The sequence below is a fragment of the Chaetodon auriga genome, chromosome 16 (genome assembly GCF_051107435.1).
Source record: "Chaetodon auriga isolate fChaAug3 chromosome 16, fChaAug3.hap1, whole genome shotgun sequence".
NCBI lineage: Eukaryota > Metazoa > Chordata > Actinopteri > Chaetodontiformes > Chaetodontidae > Chaetodon > Chaetodon auriga.
This window is the reverse complement of record NC_135089.1, coordinates 12,542,233-12,557,970: the sequence shown is the minus strand read 5'-3', so window position 1 is coordinate 12,557,970 and position 15,738 is coordinate 12,542,233. Positions and strand designations below refer to the sequence as shown.

Sequence of the window (15,738 nt, the reverse complement as noted above, 5' to 3'; positions counted from 1 at the left end):
TACGTGATCTGGTAATAGATCACTGTGGATAATGTCAGGAGGAGGAAATGTTAAAAAGGGAATTTTTCAGAGCATAGGGGCTCAAACATGACAGATCATCCCCATGTTAATGTATAATGTATGTGTGTGTGTGTGTGTGTGTGTGTGTGTGTTTTATGCCAAGACAGATTGATTACAAAGCTTGCCACAGAGCAGACACTCACACATACACACCATTTTGGGGATGAAAGGCATAGGGAATGCAAAACCTGAACAATAGTAATTATGCACAAGCACGTACACACACACACACACACACACACACACACACACACACACACACACATAACTGGAAAGCATGCTAAATCTGAACCATGCATATTAGCATATTAAGCTTGACAATGAATTGCTAAAAACAACAGTAACACTTGAAAGCACACACATAAAAGCAGCTGGGCTCCTGAGTCAAGCATAGAAAGCATGCAGAGATGTTTATCAGGCACGTGGAAACAACAGATGATCAAATCTCGTCTTCCAAGGAAGAGCAGAAACATCCAACAACAACAACAACAAAAAAGAACACAACAAAAGAAAAAACATGTACTCCCTCTACTTCCGACTTCTTTCTTGCAAACACACACATACACACCCACACTCTCCTGGTACGCAAAACACTCACCGTATGTGAAGTGTGTGTATGTATGTATGAGTCGTCCCCTACCAAAGTACAGCGCTCCAGTGAGAGGCCGAACTCTGCTGTGGCTTTGGAAGCTCCCTGCCTGCCCCTCCCACCCATGCTTGTCATGTGACTCCACACACAAGGCAACAAGACACACCCACTTCCTTCAAATAACTCCACCCCAGCAAAGAAAGAAATTAAAAAACAAAACAAAAAACTTCCAACATGTATGCACAAAAACACGACTTTGGCAGAGACTGTGTAAGATTATGAAAAAGTAGAGTTTCAACATTGTGAAAAATAAATGAGCTTAATATAAAGAGGTGCGGTGATTAGATGTTGGAGAGGAAACGGCAGAGACAGTGTTTGCAGGGATCTACACTGAGGTTGACTGGAGCCTTTGGGCCAGGTGAATGTCCCTCTCCTAAGCTCTAATAATTTACAACCCTAATTACCTGGCCTGACCCTCTCATCTGCTCCTTAGGCTCTGCATTCATCGCATCCCTCTCATTTTTCTCACACAGACCTGCGACACATGACATCAAACTACTTGGATTGCCTTTGTCGTCACATGTGCTGGTGCTCTGATCAACTTTGCTTTTAGCTTTCAGGATACTATCACACACTTTGGTGCCCAAAACCTCTGGGATATTAGTATCATCCATGGATCAGGGCTGCACAGTTTTTGAAATATTTACTGGATTATGCAATGATCTTATGTGCTACAACATGAGCATTTATTGCATCATTCCCCAGGAAATGAACAGAAATTTTTTGGTAAAAGTGAATAACCCAGCAATAACATCCTCATAAACACATTTCTAATCAACAAAAAACTTAACTAGCATGTTGTAAAAAAACACTTTTTTTAATCAATATAAAACTATTATCAACAAACACAGCATCATTTGTGGATGAAGCCATTTGCATGACAGAGCAGTAAATACAGGCAGCATCAATATATAATGTTTAAGAGAAGTAAGACAGTGTAACGATAACAAAACTCAAAGGTGCCTCGACAGTTGCAGATTTTCTGTTAGTCAGAAATACAGCCTTCACTTATTTTTCAAAACCTAAGAGCAAACCAATTACTTTGGCTGATTACTGTTCTTATGGGGCACGTATATTTGTATGATTAAAGAGGAGAGGAAACAGCTGTCTCCAGCCTCACAGGAAGTGTAATTATACACCAGTGCAGGGGTTTGAGTGCAACCTTACAGCCACATGAGCGCGCACACACATGCACACACACTCACACACAGGACAGCACCTGCATTCCTCCAAATAAAGAGTCATATTCTGACAAAGCAGGCAAAACAGGCTGGAGAGATGGATTTGTTTCTTTCATTACATAAGATTTAGCTGCCATGATAAACGTTTCTCCCTGCACACGCTGGCACCTCATTGTCAAATGCCTGCTACACCCAGCGCAAAATTTACACCATGTCCATCTAACCAATCTGAAGCATCATCACAGGTCTTCTGAAATATACGAACACACAGTATGTAAACACACAAGATATAAAAAAAAACCCAACACACGTACGCACAAACACAGATGGCCTTGTAAGTGTGATCAAAACCAGGTCTCACCAAATAAGGAGTTAAAATAAACCCTTGTTATACTTAGTTTTACAATGTGGGAAATGGTACATTTTCCCCAAACTCGGGGCCCCCCTCTCTTAAAACTGGTCTTTGCCTTCCCTCTTTTCATCTCCCTCTCTCTGAAACTCCACTTTATCGCCCCAATAAAAACCTTGTGTTTAAACTGGCTGAAATGTAACACTGACAGTTACTAGTGGGTTTAGAAGCTACTGGTGAGTCTGCCAGTCTCTGCTAGTTGCGCTTTTAATCACCTCAGCTCAATTTTTGTGTACTTAACAGCATATTCTACTGGAGATCTTAAAGCCTAGCTCGGCCCTTTCTCACTATCAGATGTTACAACAGCACGTGTCAATGCAAAACAACAAATTCAGTGTGTCATAGCACACGCAGCAGCTCTAAAAACTATGCAGTGTAAGCGGACCGCTGACTTTACAGATGGTATTAAAAGGTTAAAAAAGGCGTTTTCCAAGAAATAACATTTCCCTTCTCTCCCCTTGGAAGCTTTGTCTGAAAAGACTCCTGGGTGAACCCTGCATGCATGCAGAGTGAGCCAACCATTATTTGTTTGAGCCGACATAACTTGGCGTGCTCCCTTCTTACAGAGTTGCTGCCCTGCTGGGAACGTGGCCTTCTCAGATAAAAAGATCTTAATTTTGAGGAGACGGGGGATGGAGTGACAGAAAGCCAATGGCAGCTCTGATGTTTCTAGGCTGTGCTGAGCCAAGATGGTGTCATGTATTGGCAGGCAGAGTATAGGGCTGCCTGGCTGACAGCCTTTCTTGCAGCTGTCCAAGGTCTTCCATAACACAAACATGATGGATAGAAGTAGCATGACTCACTGGGTGCATTATATTAAATTCATCACTGTCTTGTCCTTTTCCTCTGCAGACAGTGAAGTGAATGCTAAGTATGAACATTTGTTCAATTTCTATACTTGATAATTTGGTCAAATTCTGCTTCAATTCTGCCAAGTAACGTAATAGTAATTAATTTCTGTGAAACAAAAATTAAACTAAATTATCACTCTCTATATTACAAGAGCACCATTACATAGAATTGTTTGTATGATGCTCTTGTGCTGCCCATGTGAAAGATGTGGGTGGTGACCACAAAGAAACTAAATGTTTCCTTTGTGTTTTTTGAAACTCTCTCTGCCTTTCCCAAAGGGAATACCACAGCCTCCATACAGGATATCAAGAGGTCTGATCTGTGTGTACACATCTGTGTGTGTGCTATTGGAGGTGTCACATGAATCCACTTCTCTGGGAAGAGCTGAAGTACTTCCCCAGTTTAGAGAACTTAGATGACTAGTAAACAAAAACAAACAGCTTTTGCAGCCTCACAACAGCTCCCAGCACTGAACCATGTCATGTTCTGTATGTATACAAACGCAGAACAATCCATCTGTTCTGCTAAATGTAAACAGGAATGGGATATAAAAACAGCACAGACAGAAAGCTTTTACAAGCTCCAGGACTGATACCCTCCAGGTGTGTGAGCCCGACTACCTGTGTGACAGCATCTCCTGCTGGCTACTGGTAGAGTTGCAGCAGTGCAGACAGCTGAACAGAGCTATGGAACATCATAGTTACACAAATTTATCAATTACTTGTTTAACAAACAATCAAAGGGAAGGCACAGAGAGGGTTAGCATACTACTCATATCTCTCAACTCTTACAAAAGGATGACACTATTACCCTTTATAGTATTGACAAAAATGTACAACACTACAATGAAAACATATTCTACATAAAACCACATCACTGGTAAACATCAACAAACCACTGAGAGAACTGCTTCGGTTAAATGCAAAAGGAATGTAATCAAATGACAAGTACTTCCTGCAACCAGAAGCAATGCCAGTTTTTCTGGTTTCATTTGCAGACAAATAGTAGCGCCTGCTTCCCCACAAACACACACTTCAGAAACTTGATGGTGGCACACTAACGAGGTGAGTGCTCTAATTTTCTGATCACTAGTTTTGGATTTACCATAACACTATTTCACACAATCTCTGCCATCCATTTTTGTCATCACCCTCTCCTTTCAATTGTCTCACTTGCCAGTGGCCTCTCTAATGTGTGAGTGTCGTGTTCATGTCCTTAAAGTAATACAAAAAATGACTATGTGCTGAATTCATATGCTCATTAGTGTTTTCATTCATACAGATGGATGTTCAGAGCATTTCCCAGCAGGCTGTCAGAAAATGTTCTTTATGTTCAAATCCAAATGTTGTCAAGTATTCTCAAAACCACCTCTGTAGTAAGTTCCTGCTGTAATCGGTGCTATGATGACACATACACAGACAGTTTCACAAGGTAAAAACAAAGCGAGGCATGCTGACAGGGCTAGGAAAGAGGAAACATAGATATGGAAATGCGTGACAGGAAAAAGTTGTAATGACAAAGAAAAAAGTAGTGGCACTAAAAAATATACTACAGGCATGAAAGGAAATCCAAACTTCCAATAAGGAATGAATATGACTTTTTTTTTTTTTTTGACCAGGTGTGAACAATCTTATTAATTGATTTTATTTTGATAGGTTTTGCATTCTGGTGTGTTTTTCACAGATAAGGACAGCCTGCACTGACAACGTATTAGCTTTAAAGAACAGGAATGTACTTCAACTATGGTCTTTGTATTCTTTCTGTAGTGTTGAAAATTGTATCAGATTCTTGACGGCAACACACAAACAAAGTGGGCTTGTATTTTCTGATCGCTAGTTTTGGATTTAGCACGACATTATTTCACATCATTGATGAAACATTTAACTCAGGCCTTCTTTGTGAGAAGCTGTTCTTGTCTTTGTGTTACTATCCCTTCAATGCAACTGAACAAGTAAACACAGAGCTTTAAAATGAATAACTTTGGAGAATACTCATTTGATTTGATTAATCCAGGCTGCTGACACATCATATCAACTTCAGATAAAATTTGGAATACATTCTTGCACAGAACGAGGACTGTAGATATTGTCCCCCATAACTAGTGACAAACACATGTATGGATTGAGAATGTACGGTTTGGATGAATAACGCCAGCTGTAACTTCTTAAATATCTATACAGGATGAAGATGTCCGGAAGAGTCATGAGTTGCTGTGTAGTGCTGTTCCTTGCCCTGACCTCTGTATCAGCTGCACACAAAAACCTCAATTCAATCAGTGATTTGAAGAAAATCAACTTCGGTCAATCTGTGCCCAAGCACAGTCTTGTGCTCCTCCATTGGTTCGCCAACGAAGTTGACATTGACAATAATAATGTCATATGGCTGACCTTTGACCCAAACAATGGGGATTATGGCTCACATCATTATGGCAACTATGAGGGGCTGTTGGACCCATTGCCTCGAGGAAATATCAGATACCGGTACTACGCTGTTGGTAATCTCAACCAAGATGTATCCGTGCGACTTCCATCTTATGTTGTCAATCCCCGAAGAGAGTATGTGGGAGGAAACAGGGACAGGATCATAATAAGAGTCCAGGAGCAGAACACAGGACAGGCGGCTTTGCGGAGGATTGACCAAGTGTATATCACACAGCATTACGACACTTCTGAAGATCTGGGAACACATTATGATCCAGATCATACCTATCAGATCACTATGAACCTCTTAAGACAAATCAGAGAGTTTTCTGTGAGAGACAACCAAATGCCACTGTGGTATCTCAGAAACCGCTTTCAAAGTCAGGCTGATGATTTCAGCATCAGAAACACATGGGGTAACCTTGCTTGTCTTGGACTGTTCTTGTTTATTGTGATCGAGGAAAAGTACTCGTCCAACCAACGCGACAACAGACCAGGAAACAACAGACGGGAAATCAACAATAGACCAGACCACTGTGGTGGTATTGCTTTGATGATGTGCTGTTTTTTAATTTTATTAATTATAATTTTGTTCGATCTATCTGCAAGTAAATGACAAGAAATGAGGACGACCAACGTACCTACATATTGTCCAAACCAAGGTGTGATGGTGGTGCACTGAAACATGAAACCAGCACGACTTATAAGTTGATTTGGAACCAGGCAGGTATGTATAGAGACAGGACAGTGACTTTAAATTTCGGTATTGAAAACAAAACCCAAACTGAAAAAGGAAACACTGGTCTTGAAATGTGTTTTCTGAAACAACTGCGCTGTCACTGAAAGATGTATTGGCACTGAAAAATAAGAAAGTACAATAACAGTATAACAATCAAGTTGGGACACTGTTTAAAACATAAATAAAATCAAATGTGTTAACTTGCTAATCCTTTCGACAATCAAAAACAGCACAAAGATATTATATTTGATGTTTTATCTCAACTTCACTCATTTTTGTAAATATTTGCTTATTCTGAAATTGATGTCAGTAACACATTTCAAACAAGTCGGCACAGAAGCAACAACAGACTGGAAAAGTTGTGGAATGCTCCAAAAAACACCTGTTTGGAACATTCCACAGGTAAACAGGATCATTGGTAACAGGTGATAGTATCATGATTGGGTATAAAAGGGGCATCCTGGAAAGGCTCAGCCTTTCACAAGTAAGGATAGAGGGAGGATCACCACTTTGTGAACACATGACTGTATAAAGGACATTACTACATGGGCTCAGGAACACTTTAAAAACCTTTGCTTGTAACCATAGTTTGTTTTAAAATGATTGCATTCTGTTTTTATTTCCATTTCTGGTTTGTTTTTAACAGTCAATCTTGTAACTCTTTCTTCTTCATGTCAGTCTTTTTTAGTGTATTCACTAACTTTTTTACATTGACAATTTCTATTGAGTGACAGCGGTTTTCAGTTTCAATTCTCTGTAACTGTTTTGGTGTGGAGGGGAGGGGTTTGAGGGGCGGGTAACGGACCATGTGATTCCATGTAATTTGCATAGAACAGAGGCTGACCTGGCTCCATAGTTACAACACCTCAGTACCCTTGAACAACAGCCAAAGGCTGCTCTGTTAATCTGTTTTATGCTTTGTTTTGCCTCCTTAGATTTCATTTTATTGTGTAATACATTAGCTTTTTTTTTCTTTTTGTAAATTTTGTTCAGTTAAGACTGAGATATAGGCTTGGTATAACATGCTTGTGATTAAAGGCCAAATACTTCAAATCGACCATCTCAAACTGTGTGCTATGAAGAGCTGAGAGTCTTCAGGGTTTCAGTCTTACTGAGTCATTCAACTTTATTCAGACTAAAGGACCAGAGTAATAAATATAAGTGATCAGCACATCTTCCTCAACAAAGAGGAGGAGGTGATCAGTGAATTAAGGTGATGAGGGTTTGCTTAGCCTGAAAATTTGCAGACTATGACCACCATGGAAACATTTGAGACAGCTGCTGTAAAACACTTTGGGATTGGACTTTGCCTGCTTGGCAAAACTACTAAAACATCACTAAAGATCAAATGGGAAGAATGTAAATTGCTCTGATGGACAAATGACACAGATTAGTGAAAGGCTTTCTGGTCTGATATGGACAGCCTGCACTGATAATGTATTAGCTTTAAAGAACAGGAATGTACTTCAATTATGGTCTTTGTATTCTTTCTGTAGTGTTGACAATTGTATATGTTTGTTACTCTATACTGTGTCAGTCAGATCCATGTCAATTTCAAGAAAACTGGATGAGCACAAGTTAGACGTGTCCAATCATGAAGGCAACTTTAACTAGTCACACACAGAGTTAAGCATACCACTGATATCTGGTGCTATCAACAAATTAGTACTGGTCAAACATTGTTTTTTAACTGCTTAGATTTTGAACTGAATTGGCATGTTCTGGTGTAGTAATAATCTTAAATGCCTTAAAAAAGAGAGTTTTTAAAAAGTTTCAACTATTTTGAACCAGAATTTGTACTAAGACTCTTAAAAAGGGATGAAGATATCACCCTTTATGGACGTGAAAATATTGGATAAATCAGTATTAACCTTTAAAAAACTGGACGTCCTGGTGACCCAGAGGTCTAAAACCACTATGTTCTTGGTTCAAATCCAGTTGAAGATCTGGTGTTGCTGGTCATCTTTGTCACTCATCCTATAATTTCTGGCACACTCTACTGTGCAATGATGACAAAATGTCAAACTGAAACTGAAACTTAAACAGCTAAAGTGCTAGCAGTGCTTTTTTTTGGTTTTGTTTTCAGAGAAAAAGTAACTTCCTCTCTCACAAAAACACAGACATCAGATTCTTGACGGCAGCACACAAACGAGGTGAGCTCGTATTTTCTGATCACTAGTTTTGGATTTAGCACGACATTATTTCACATCATTGATGAAACATTTAACTCAAGCCTTCATTGTGAGAAGCTGTTCTTGTCTTTGTGTTACTATCCCTTCAATGCAACTGAACAAGTAAACACAGAGCTTTAAAATGAATAACTTTGGAGAATACTCATTTGATTTGAGGACTGTAGACGAGGACTGTAGATGTTGTCCCCCATAACTAGTGACAAACACATGTATGGATTGAGAATGTACGATATGGATGAATAACGCCAGCTATAACTTTTTAAATATCTATACAGGAAGAAGATGTCCGGAAGAGTCATGAGTTGCTGTGTGGTGCTGTTCCTTGCCCTGACCTCTGTATCAGCTGCACACAAAAAGCTCAATTCAATCAGTGATTTGAAGAAAATCAACTTCGGTCAATGTGTGCCCAAGCACAGTCTTGTGCTCCTGCATTGGTTCGCCAACGAAGTTGACATTGACAATAATAATGTCATATGGCTGACCTTTGACCCAAACAATGAGGATTATGGCTCACATCATTATGGCAACTATGAAGGGCTGTTGGACCCATTGCCTCGAGGAAATATCAGATACCAGTACTACGCTGTTGGTAATCTCTACCAAGACGGGTCCGTGCAACTTCCATCTTATGTTGTCAATCCCCGAAGAGAGTATGTGGGAGACAACAGGGACAGGATCATAATAAGAGTCCAGGGCAGGAACACAAGACGGGCGGCTTTGCGGAGGATTGACCAAGTGTATATCACACAGCATTATGACACTTCTGATTATCTGGGGACACCTTACGATCCAGATCATACCTACCAGATCACTATGAACCTCTTGAGACAAATCAGAGAGTTTTCTGTGAGAGACAATCAAATGTCACTGTTGTATCTCAGAAACCGCTTTCAAAGTCAGGCTGATGATTTCAGCATCAGAAACACATGGGGTAACCTTGCTTGTCTTGGACTGTTCTTGTTTATTGTGATCGAGGAAAAGTACTCGTCCAACCAACGCAACAACAGACCAGGAAACAACAACAACAGACGGGAAATCAACAACAGACCACAAAACAACAGCAGACCACAACACGGACAAAATCGCTGTCGTGATGTTGCTACGATGTTGCTTGGATGTGCTGTTTTCATTTTATTCGTTATAGTGTTGTTCATTCGATCTGCAAGTAAATGACAAGAAATGAGGACGACCAACGTTCCTACATATTGTCTAAACCAAGGTGTGATGGTGGTGCATTGAAACATGAAAACAGCACGACTTATAAGTCGATTTGGAATCAGGGAGGTATGTATAGAGACAGACAATCTTGTAATTCTTCATGCCAGTCTTTTTTAGTGTATTCACTAACTTTTTTTACATTGACAATTTCGATTGAGTGACGGTGGTTTTCAGTTTCAATTCTCTGTCACTATTGTATGTTTAGTTTTGCCTCCTTAGGTTTCATTGTATTGTGTGCTATATCAGCTGTTGTTGTAAATTTTGTTCAGTTAAGACTGAGATACAGAATCTGTATAACATGCTTATAATTTAAGGCCAAATACATCAAATCACCCATCTCAAACTGTGTGCTATGAAGAGCTGAGGGTTTTCAGGGTTTCAGTCTCACTGACTCAGCCATTCAACTGAAAACCTCCGGACTTTGACCAACATGGCACTGTCTAACTGCTAAAAAAAAATTTGGACTTTACCTGCTTGGAAAAATTACAGAAACATCACAAAGGATCAAATGTACAGAATATAAATTGCTCTGATGGATATGACAGATTAGTGAAAGGCTCTCTGGTCTGATAAGGACTGAACGCACTGATAATGTATTAGCTTTAAAAAACAGGAGTGCACTTCAATTGTGGTTTTGTATTCTTTTTGGACTGTTGACATTGTGTGCATTTATTAAATTAAACTGTGTCAGTCAGGCCAACCTCAGTGTTTTTTAATTTCAAGAAAACAGGATGGGCACAAGTTAGATGTGTCAAATCATGAAGACAACCTTAACTTTTCCTCATTCTACAGACAATGACAGGAGAGGCACACGCAGAATTAAGCATACTACTGATATCTGGTGCGATCAGCCTTGAACAACAAATTAGTACTGGTCAAACATTGCTTTTTACTGCTTAGATTTGTCAACTGTTGAACTTGCATTTTGTGACATGAGGTTCATATTTGTACTGATATTCTTAAAGGATTAAAATATCAATGTCTATGGATGGGAAAATATTAGAAAAATCAGTTTTAACCTTCAAAAAAACTGGGTGTCTTGGTGACCCAGTGAAAACCACCACATACTTGGATAAAATCTAGTTGGATATCTTTTGTTGCAGCTCATCCTTGTCACTCAACCCATAATTTCTGGCACATTCTACTGTGTTCTGACAAGTAAAGGCAAAATAACAAACTCACCACATTTATGAGGTTGATATTGGCATGAAAGAGATCAAAGAATAACAATTTGACAATAATATACCTGACAATATTTCTCTCTACTTTAAACAATGATCCCCGAAATTTGGTGATGACGAGCTGTGGAACATAAGGGTATGACATTTTACAGTAGAACAATAAACTATATATGAAGACAGTCATGGTAAATATATGGTGACAGTAAATATTGAACAGTGACCTTCAATGGAAATTACAAAAACACTACAATAAAATTTTGAATTTTGGAATGGAAAAAATAGTAAGAAGAATATGTGAGACACTACAACAAATCTTGTTGTGCCTCACCCTGCAGTGCATAGGAAACCCTCTTGTAACACTTCCTGTAACCATCAGCCATGCTTGCAGTGCTAGTTTCATTTATAATGAAATGGTACGTGAGCCCCGCCTGCTCTCACACAAACACAGAGACCAGATCGAGCCGATCAGATACTTGATGGCAGCAGACTAACAAGGTGAGCTCTCTTATTTCCTGATGGCTAGTTTTTGATTTATCATAACACTTTTTCAAATGACTGGTATAGCATTTAATCTTCTTTGTGAGAGTTCTCTCATATTTGTGCTAGTATCCTTCAAACGTTGTCTGTGGAGATTTTGTAACTTTGGTTGATAGTCACTTATTAACTCAGGCAGCTGGAGCAGCTCACATTCACCACAGATAAACTCTTTGCACAGAAAGAGGACTGTCCAGTCCTGTCCAGTCACAGTATGAGCACGAGGAAAGATATGTTTCAGTGTTCGTATTACCACCTGACTATTGTTTTAAGAAAGACATGAAACATCCTTCAGATGTTAATATGCCATATTTTTCCATTTTTCAAATCATGGAAAGAATCAGACGCATAACTAGTGACAAACACATGTATGGATTGAGAATGTACGATATGGATGAATAACGCCAGCTATAACTTTTTCCAATATCTATACAGGATGAAGATGTCCGGAAGAGTCATGAGTTGCTGTGTAGTGCTGTTCCTTGCCCTGACCTCTGTATCAGCTGCACACAAAAAGCTCAATTCAATCACCGATTTGAAGAAAATCAACTTCGTTCAATCTGTGCCCAAGCACAGTCTTGTGCTCCTCCACTGGTTCGCCAACGAAGTTAACATTGACAATAATAATGTCATATGGCTGACCTTTGACCCAAACAATGGGGATTATGGCTCACATCATTATGGCAACTTTGAGGGGCTGTTGGACCCATTGCCTCGAGGAAATATCAGATACCAGTACTACACTGTTGGTAATCTCTACCAAGATGTGTCCGTGCGACTTCCATCTTATGTTATCAATCCCCGAAGAGAGTATGTGGGAGGAAACAGGGACAGGATCATAATAAGAGTCCAGGAGCAGAACACAGGACAGGCGGCTTTGCGGAGGATTGACCAAGTGTATATCACACAGCATTACGACACTTCTGAAGATCTGGGGACACGTTATGATCCAGATCATACCTACCAGATCACTATGAACCTCTTGAGACAAATCAGAGAGTTTTCTTTGAGAGACAACCAAATGCCACTGTTGTATCTCAGAAACCGCTTTCAAAGTCAGGCTGATGATGCCAGCATCAGAAACACATGGGGTAACCTTGCTTGTCTTGGACTGTTCTTGTTTATTGTGATCGAGGAAAAGTACTCATCCACCCAACGCAACAGCAGACCAGTAAACAACAGACCAGTAAACAACAGACCAGTAAACAACAGACCAGGAAACATCAGACCAGGAAACAACAGACCAGTAAACAACAGACCAGTAAACAACAGACCAGGAAACAACAGACCAGTAAACAACAGACCAGCAAACAGCAACAACAGACAGGAAATCACCTACAGACCAGAAAACAACAGCAGATCAGAAAATAGACGTCGATGCTGTTGGTGTGCTTTGGCGATCTCCTGTTTTTTTGTATTTCTTATATTAACAATTGTTTTGTACGTCTACTTTACAAAGGGGTGAGGAGAAACGAGGGAGAGCAATGTTCCTGGACATTGTCTAAACCAAGGTGTGAGGTGGTGCTTAGAAAGGAAGATGAAGACCAGTACCACTTATAAGTCGACAGGGAACAATGAATCGAGCACTTATGCATGGAGCTAGGACAGTGACTTCAAATTTTGGCACTGAAAACAAAACATCAGTATTGAAACACTTGCACTTCCAATCTTATTTTGATATTTTTTGCATTCTGTGACAATCTTGTGATTTCTCTTATGTTAATCTTCGTTTGACTGGAGGGGAGGTCAAAAAGGAGGTCAAAGGGGTTGTGTTTCTGCAGATTCATGCTCTGTCTGATAGAAATGGAGAGTGTAATTTGCTGTGCTGGATAAATGAAACGGATGAGTGTAAGGCTCTGTGGTCTGATTAGGACAACCTTCACTGATAATGTATTAGATTAAAAAATAGTATATTTTATATTTTTAGAGTATATTTTACTTGTTTTTTTTGTTTCTTATGTTGAAAATTGTGTTATTAAACTATACTGTAATGTCAGACCCTGTCCATGTGTCTGTTGGTGTTTTTATTTTAAGTTCAAGGAAACTGGATGAGCACGTTAGATGTATCTAATCATGAATATAGGTGAGTGTCTGTGTTTTATAACAGCATGTATGCCTCATGGAAAACAGACACCCACACACTGATTAACAATTTATCAGCAAGACCATTTCCATCCCTTGTGACATGCACAAGTCCTTGTTTCTAGCCAAGTCCCAGGCAGGCTTATCAAAAGGCCTTTATGTTTGTGTGAAAGAGATGAATACTGTTGTAATGTGGTGAAACTAGGATAGCACTCAGCAGGCCAGCACAAGACCCAGCAGATCATAAGATAATGAGTCACCACTAAAAACTGTTGCAGACTCAGCTTTAAGAAAATACTAATCAAACGTTCCGCTCAAGAGTGATGGAGTTCAGAGCCAATTATTAATGACAAACAGGCTCTGCTGCATGAAAAAAAGCTGATACATTTAATCGTCTATGCATAACATTTTCCCAAGCTGTGAAGACATTCTTGTTTGATAACCAGGTCAATGCAGAGGAAAAACACCTTATTTCCATCCCAAAATAATATGATTAATCTATTATAAAAAGTGACATAAATTCTTTTTATGTTCTTTCACATACACACACACGCATGCACGCACACACACACACACACACTTGCACGCATGAGAACACACACACACACACCACAGCACATACTATGATGCTGCATTCAAACATTAGAGTAGGACAACAACAGGAGTGTGTTTGATGCAAGAATGTTATTTGCAAATACCTACTAAGGCACTTAATACCATTGGATGTGAAGGAAATAATTCAATTACTTTTCGAGATCAGAAGGAGGTCAGTGTTAGTAATGATGGGTGTGGAAGGGTCATATGGAAATGGATTATGTTGACACTGGTCTTGCAAGTGCTGTGTGTGGGCTCAGGCTCACTCCCACACTCAGTCAGTCAGTCAGTCAGTCACTCACTCACTCACACACACACACACACACACACCCCTTTATATAAAGTGAAAAAAAGTGGTCTTGACCTTTGTGACCTTTATTTCACTTTATGATATTTGATGTAATCAGAATCAGAATTGGCTTTATTGGCTAATGTTTGCATATACAAGGTTAAAGTAGCTTTAATCACTTGAGCCTTATTTATCAGTGTTAATTATCGTTCAGACTAACACAGACCTAAATGTAGAGGTGAGAAGATGAAATATGAAACAAGAAGTTCAGTTTTAGGCGTTACTTGACACCAAGACACAGCACATATTTGGAAAGTTAAAACAAATAAAATTAGCACAATGCTACATCATACACACTACAAGATGTTCTAGCAGAATAATGTTGAATTGCAGCAAAGGTTGAACCAGTGTCCTTCCAGCTGTGCCAATGCAGTGGTCTCACTGAAATAAACAAGGAACCTGTATTTTTATGAACATTGTCCAATTGTCGGAATACATACTAAATGTCCTACATGTTGTCCTAATACAGTTGATGTATTTAATTTCTTCACCTTATGTAAAGCACTTCAAAGTGTCCTTGTGTAAAGGTGTCTCACCCTGCCTTGTCTTACCATGCTGACCCCTGACCAAGGGACTTGCCTAAGTTAAAGCACACGCATCAATATCACCACCAGGAAATACCTGCAAATCCATCATCTTGCTATCCTTTTACTTTCACATGTGTTTGGATCACAGCCCGTCAGGGATCCATACTCTACAAGTCAGTCTTCCTTATTTAATGTCAGCCATGTTTATGCTTGCAAAATAAAAGTGCCTCTTCCCAGATGTTAAGTTGACTCCGTAATATGTATCATAGTGGCCAAGACAAAATAAATTAAGGTCAAGGCATGGGACAGGAAACTAAAATGAGCAGTGTACAGAATGAATGGATGTGTGTGTCTGTCTGTCTGTCTGTAAACAACATGAGATCATATCCTGTTGAAACACCACAAGACTGGATACAGCTGCTCATCATTATAGCCAACAAATCAACCAAAACAGAGCATGTCATTACAGCACCTTGTGCTTTACAGCCACCACAAAAACAACCAGCTTATCGTTTATCAGCATGTTCATCAGTCTCCCTCCCCTGGGCGAGACATTCTTAACCTTGTCTTCTCTGTGAGGATGAATGTACACACATGTGCACGGAGACGCAAATGCGCAAAGGGCCACGAGGCAGGTACAGCCTAGTGAAATATCACACGAGCCCTCAAGCAATAATCTAATGGGCCACACAAAATGTCTTCACCAGCGTCCCACCGGATACAGCGCTGAAACAAGCTACAGCAGAAGTAA

General features: G+C 39.6%; 3 protein-coding genes across 7 annotated transcripts in view; 2 read left to right on the top strand and 1 right to left on the bottom strand.

The window, feature by feature from the left end:
* The window catches only part of septin9a (septin 9a), a 68,640-nt gene that overhangs the window by 19,055 nt on the left and 33,847 nt on the right, over positions 1–15,738 (bottom strand). The window contains exon 1 of one of the 5 annotated variants that reach the window (XM_076752898.1): positions 701–752. The exons of 3 other annotated variants lie outside the window; for them this stretch is intronic. The gene's annotated coding sequence lies outside the window, so the exon portion shown is untranslated. Of the gene's footprint in view, positions 1–658; positions 753–15,738 lie in introns of those variants that run through there. One more of the 5 variants, XM_076752897.1, reaches the window with a different exon arrangement.
* Positions 4,178–7,966, top strand: LOC143334225 (uncharacterized). Its single transcript, XM_076752900.1, has 2 exons — positions 4,178–4,215; positions 5,332–7,966. Exon 2 carries the CDS (start codon positions 5,333–5,335, stop codon positions 6,185–6,187), a length of 855 nt encoding a protein of 284 aa, XP_076609015.1. The 5' UTR covers positions 4,178–4,215; position 5,332; the 3' UTR covers positions 6,188–7,966.
* Positions 11,875–13,282, top strand: LOC143334223 (uncharacterized). Its single transcript, XM_076752899.1, has one exon. It carries the CDS (start codon positions 11,878–11,880, stop codon positions 12,898–12,900), a length of 1,023 nt encoding a protein of 340 aa, XP_076609014.1. The 5' UTR covers positions 11,875–11,877; the 3' UTR covers positions 12,901–13,282.